Genomic DNA, 6,390 nt, shown 5'->3' with positions numbered 1-6,390 from the left:
CACCAGCGAGAACCTGCAAACAATAGCAACCAATCACAGCGCAGTATTCATCCCATGTATTGGTCTGGAAAAATAAAAGCTGCGCTGTGATTGGTTGTTATGGGCAACAATGTTTTTCGTTCAGAAGTTCTATATGAATCTCCCCCCGATAAAGACAAATATCAGCGCCCTGGAGAAAACAAAATCTTACTTCGTCCTGTGTCCCCCCCCCCCTCCAGGTCGCCGCGTCGTGTCACATGCCTGTCTAGTTGTCAGGACGCAGCCCCCAGGGCGACACGTGCGCAATGAATATTTATCCTGTAGACACGAGGCCTCCGGTGCTGGAACAAAACCGCACTGTAATTTATTATAAAACCACGTCTTATACAACGAGCCCCCGACCGCCCCCCCCCCCCCCACACGAGAGGAAAATTAATGTTTCCAGAAATGACTGAACCGAAAGTGAAACCAAAAGATGCGGCGATGTTATTTCCACGGCGCACGATCATTTCCGGGATTTCATGCAACGAGGCCACGGTCGTGGGGGACAAAGACCGTCTGAGAACACGTGAACCGTCTGCTGCTTAAATACACGTGTTCTGCTGTTTTTAGAAGGAGAGTCCATCAGTCTCCATTATAGGAATGGCCGATATCCTACGAGTGATGGATCTCCGTGGAGTCGATCGAGACAGAGCAGAACTGATACACGCCATTAATGAGGGGACGATGGCCGCCTGTCCGCACCGCTGCAGTGGATCCAGAATACCCCCCCTCCCCCAGCAGCACAGAGGTCAAGGAGCACCGGTGGGAGAAGCAGCATCTTCTGTATTCAACCCGTTACCCGTACCAACCAACCAGCCTCTTTTTTTTTTCTTAAACTGCGCTGGAAAAACGATACGTTCAGATCGGCCACGAAGGGCGACAAACATTAGAAACAGATTTTTCTAAGGCGGTTCAGAACTTCATGAGCAATTTTTCCCCAAAATGCGGAGCAGGTAAATGGCAGCAGAGATGTAGCTGGTTGCTATTGGCAACACGTCCGGGGTTTGTTGTTTTTATTTCTACATTGACCCGAATAATTGTCCCAACTATCAGCCGTCTGCGGAATAATCTGAAGTACCGGTGATCTGAATGGCCACAAAGAGTTACTACAACCGCTGCCTGTCAGTAAATAACTCCCGATGTGACGCTGCGTCCTCGTCATGTCATAACCTCCTATTTCTAGTCGCCGAAGCTCTTTTATTAGCGGCGTCCGTTTCCTCTGCCGCCTCCCCGACCTTTCCACGGAGGAATTCACGCCTCGTCCTACATCACAAACGTGACATGGAGCGGATAATACTGAGCGCAGGCCACACAACGCTCAGCGCCGGCGTCTCCGGTCATTTCCATTCCGCCATCTATACAGGAAAAAGCGGAGTAACAACACATATTTCCGCCATACAAGTTCCCAATGGGTTTGTTACTCAGCTTTCCGGGGCTCCTGATTAGCAAAGCTTCCTCGTTACACATCAGTACATTCCCTGCCCGGATCTGTGACGACATCAGGAAGACTTGGCATTCAGGACAATAGGAAAGCTCTTTTGGCGCAATAATGGCGGCCATGTTGGTGGTCACGCTGCTTTTCCAGAGACCTCTGTGGCAATCTGTTTCGTTTACGGCACTACATTCTCCGCTCCAGGATCATTACATGACTAGACGCATCGACCGTTCGTGACCCTGGGCGAACATCCGTGTGAGCGCGGTAATTCAGGCCGCCGCCGCCATCGTCATTGCGTTTCACACTCCAATAAAAAGACAAAAACATTTTCCTGGTTATTTAAGCACAAAAGTATAAAATGTGAATTATTTACAACGCAGTGAAGTGTTACTTGGTGAAGCCTCCATGTAATATGACCAGAACTAGGGGATGTTGTCTGCAGAGCTGACACTCTGTTCTGGACGAGGTCTCCCCTTTATACTTCATTCCTCGTCTGGTCGTCACAGTGGACACTTTTTTTTTCTCGTTTGGTCCCAAGAGCTGACAATCTCGATCACTTAGAGGGAGAGTTCAGATAATGGTGGTGCTCTCGCGCCAGCGTCCCCTTCCTACGCTGGAAAAGATGGGGGTGAGAGTCGCTGACTTTCTTCAGGGCGTGGAACTTCCAGGCCTGTGCGATCTGAATCTCCTAATAACAAGAGGAAACAGTCAGAAGGACGAGGTTATAATACACGATGATGTCATCGCTGCCCCCCCGCGTCTCACCGGGATGAGGTCATCTCTGGCGTTTTCTCTCTCTAGTGTCGTGAGCTCGTCCGGTGACAGAAGAACGAGGCGCAACTCCCGCACTGCGTCCAGAGCGACCGCAGACACCGGAACATCCAGAACCGCCTGAGAGGGGACGGGAGATAATAAAAAACACAGTATTACAATATGGCGTCTCAGGATTGAGCCTGTAAATGCACCAGGTGCTTATGACATCAGTGAGGCGCGAGGTATGAAGCGGCTCATGAATCTGTGACGTCACTGGGACCCGGAGCAAAACGCCAGGACGGTTTCTAGTTACTCAATCTTCCGGCCATTGACCTCACCGAGCTGACATGCGCCCACTCCCGTACGGCCTGGATAAGGGGAACCTCATCAATCGCCAGACGGTCGCTCTGCAGAATACTGACCATCCCAAGGTCTGAAAGTTCCCGGAAACTCTGCGTCTTAATGATTTCCTGTGATGATGAGAAAACGCAAGCAGAGGTCGTAGGTCAACGCGGAGGACAGAGAACGGGATCACAAGATGTTTATTCGCAGTCCCTATCCTGTGTACATAAACCCCACAAAGGAGACGGGACCACTTATAATATTCAGGACGGGACAACTCCACCCAGAATCACCCAATTACATCCTCAGTGCCCCCCTAATGTTATCAGACATGAGATCCGCAATCCTGCACGACCAATCCCAGATCTAGGTGTAGAAATAACCGCCAATCAGGGGCTTGATCAACGTCAATAAGATTTAGATCATATGAGTGAATGTGAACCCTCCTGGCGTGGTAGAATGTCGCGATATAAAGAGACGGCCTTATCGGTTATACAATATAAATGACAAACTATTCCCATTCTTATCTCCCTCCATATAATAAACCAACCTCATAAAACAAATGTCTGACTTCCTCTGGCCGGACAAAACACCACGGATCGAGATCGTCACAGAGACATTGTACTCAGAGCCGCGGAGGAGCCGCGTCTACACGGCAAATCCGGAACAAGTTTACTAAATATAAACCCCCTGATATGTCACCAAAATAGAGGAAATCCCAATCCAAACCATGAACAACTTTCTCCCAGATCTAAAGTCGACTACGCTATTGTTTCCGCCAAAAAACGGAAACCTTACAGAATGGAGGAAAACCGAAGCTATGGTCTCCGTTTGCCTTTCCGTTGATATGAACGAGCCCTCAAAGACATATTAAAGCAGAGATCCACACATCTTATATACAGTCACAGCTATTCATCTATTACTACTGACAACCAGCCTGTATATCATGTGTGAGAGGTTGTCACAGCCCCGCCCCCTGTTACTGACATCACTGATATATAATATAATTACATTGTGATCAGACATGAGATCCACACATCTTATATACAGTAACAGCTATTCATCTATTACTACGGACAACCAGCCTGTGTATCATGTGTGAGAGGTTGTCACAGCCCCGCCCCTTGTTACTGACATCACTGATATATAATATAATTACATTGTGATCAGACATGAGATCCACACATCTTATATACAGTAACAGCTATTCATCTATTACTACTGACAACCAGCCTGTATATCATGTGTGAGAGGTTGTCACAGCCCCGCCCCCTGTTACTGACATCACTGATATATAATATAATTACATGTGATCAGACATGAGATCCACACATCTTATATACAGTAACAGCTATTCATCTATTACTACTGACAACCAGCCTGTATATCATGTGTGAGAGGTTGTCACAGCCCCTCCCCCTGTTACTGACATCACTGATATATAATATAATTACACTGTGATCAGACATGAGATCCACGCATCTTATATACAGTAACAGCTATTCATCTATTACTACTGACAACCAGCCTGTATACCATGTGTGAGAGGTTGTCACAGCCCCGCCTCCTGTTACTGACATCACTGATATATAATATAATTACATTGTGATCAGACATGAGATCCACACATCTTATATACAGTCACAGCTATTCATCTATTACTACTGACAACCAGCCTGTATATCATGTGTGAGAGGTTGTCACAGCCCCGCCCCCTGTTACTGACATCACTGATATATAATATAATTACATTGTGATCAGACATGAGATCCACACACCTTATATACAGTAACAGCTATTCATCTATTACTACTGACAACCAGCCTGTATATCATGTGTGAGAGGTTGTCACAGCCCCGCCCCCTGTTACTGACATCACTGATATATAATATAATTACACTGTGATCAGACATGAGATCCACACATCTTATATACAGTCACAGCTATTCATCTATTACTACTGACAACCAGCCTGTATATCATGTGTGAGAGGTTGTCACAGCCCCGCCCCCTGTTACTAACATCACTGATATATAATATAATTACATTGTGATCAGACATGAGATCCACACACCTTATATACAGTAACAGCTATTCATCTATTACTACTGACAACCAGCCTGTATATCATGTGTGAGAGGTTGTCACAGCCCCGCCCCCTGTTACTGACATCACTGATATATAATATAATTACATTGTGATCAGACATGAGATCCACACATCTTATATACAGTAACAGCTATTCATCTATTACTACTGACAACCAGCCTGTATATCATGTGTGAGAGGTTGTCACAGCCCCGCCTCCTGTTACTGACATCACTGATATATAATATAATTACACTGTGATCAGACATGAGATCCACACATCTTATATACAGTAACAGCTATTCATCTATTACTACTGACAACCAGCCTGTATATCATGTGTGAGAGGTTGTCACAGCCCCGCCCCCTGTTACTGACATCACTGATATATAATATAATTACATGTGATCAGACATGAGATCCACACATCTTATATACAGTCACAGCTATTCATCTATTACTACTGACAACCAGCCTGTATATCATGTGTGAGAGGTTGTCACAGCTCCGCCCCCTGTTACTGACATCACTGATATATAATATAATTACACTGTGATCAGACATGAGATCCTCACATCTTATATACAGTAACAGCTATTCATCTATTACTACTGACAACCAGCCTGTATATCATGTGTGAGAGGTTGTCACAGCCCCGCCCCCTGTTACTGACATCACTGATATATAATATAATTACACTGTGATCAGACATGAGATCCTCACATCTTATATACAGTCACAGCTATTCATCTATTACTACTGACAACCAGCCTGTATATCATGTGTGAGAGGTTGTCACAGCCCCGCCCCCTATTACATCACTGATATATAATATAATTACACTGTGATCAGACATGAGATCCACACATCTTATATACAGTCACAGCTATTCATCTATTACTACTGACAACCAGCCTGTATATCATGTGTGAGAGGTTGTCACAGCCCCGCCCCCTATTACATCATTGATATATAATATAATTACACTGTGATCAGACATGAGATCCACACATCTTATATACAGTGACAGCTATTCATCTATTACTACTGACAACCAGCCTGTATATCATGTGTGAGAGGTTGTCACAGCCCCGCCCCCTGTTACTAGCACTGAATATAAGGGCGGATTCACACGAACGTGAATTGCGTCCGTGCAGGTCGCATGGTTTTCACGCGGCACGCATGGACCAATAGAAGTCTATGGGCCAGTACAGACAGTCCGTGCTTTTTGCGCAGCGTTTGTCCGCTGCGTAAAAAGCGCGACGCGGTCAATATCTCCGCGTATTTCGCGCATCACGCACCCATTGAAGTCAATGGGTGCGTGAAAACCACGCAGGTCGCACGGAAGCACTTCCAAGCGAACTGCCTGTTTCGCGCACCAGCTGTCAAAAGGATGAATGTGAACAGAAAAGCACCACGCGCTACAAACATACAGAGTGTCATAATGATGGCGGCTGCGCGCAAAGCACGCAGCCGCGCATCATATGATGCTGCCTCACGGAGCAGGTAAGTGGCTTTTGCGTGCGCAAAAACGCCACGGTCGTCTGAATCAGCCCTTATAGTGATATCATTATTTTGTGATCTGATGACACTACATGTGTGAACGAGCTCTTACAAGTTCTGTCTACATCATATGAGGCGGATCCTCCATCTTGCCGGCTGCCATGTCTGATTTAGGGAGGAGGGGGGGGGGGGGGGTGTCTGCATTTGGGCAAAATGGACGTTCTCTGCGGATACATTTACCTCACACT

At 46.2% G+C, this 6,390-nt stretch overlaps 1 protein-coding gene across 1 annotated transcript in view; it reads right to left on the bottom strand.

Annotated features, from left to right (window-relative positions):
* Window positions 1-426: 426 nt before the first annotated feature.
* BTBD19 (BTB domain containing 19) overlaps window positions 427-6,390 on the bottom strand; it is a 23,050-nt gene continuing 17,086 nt past the window's right edge. The window contains exons 6-8 of the mRNA XM_075832577.1: window positions 2,548-2,679; window positions 2,222-2,347; window positions 427-2,144 (exon numbers count right to left, since the gene is read on the bottom strand). Coding sequence (XP_075688692.1) covers window positions 2,010-2,144; window positions 2,222-2,347; window positions 2,548-2,679 — 393 coding nt within the window. The 3' untranslated portion in view covers window positions 427-2,009. The remainder of the gene's footprint in view (window positions 2,145-2,221; window positions 2,348-2,547; window positions 2,680-6,390) is intronic.

The sequence above is a fragment of the Rhinoderma darwinii genome, chromosome 7, assembly GCF_050947455.1.
Source record: "Rhinoderma darwinii isolate aRhiDar2 chromosome 7, aRhiDar2.hap1, whole genome shotgun sequence".
In the NCBI taxonomy this organism is placed as follows: domain Eukaryota; kingdom Metazoa; phylum Chordata; class Amphibia; order Anura; family Rhinodermatidae; genus Rhinoderma; species Rhinoderma darwinii.
Note: the sequence above shows the minus strand (reverse complement) of the source record. Positions and strands in the feature narration are given on the sequence as shown.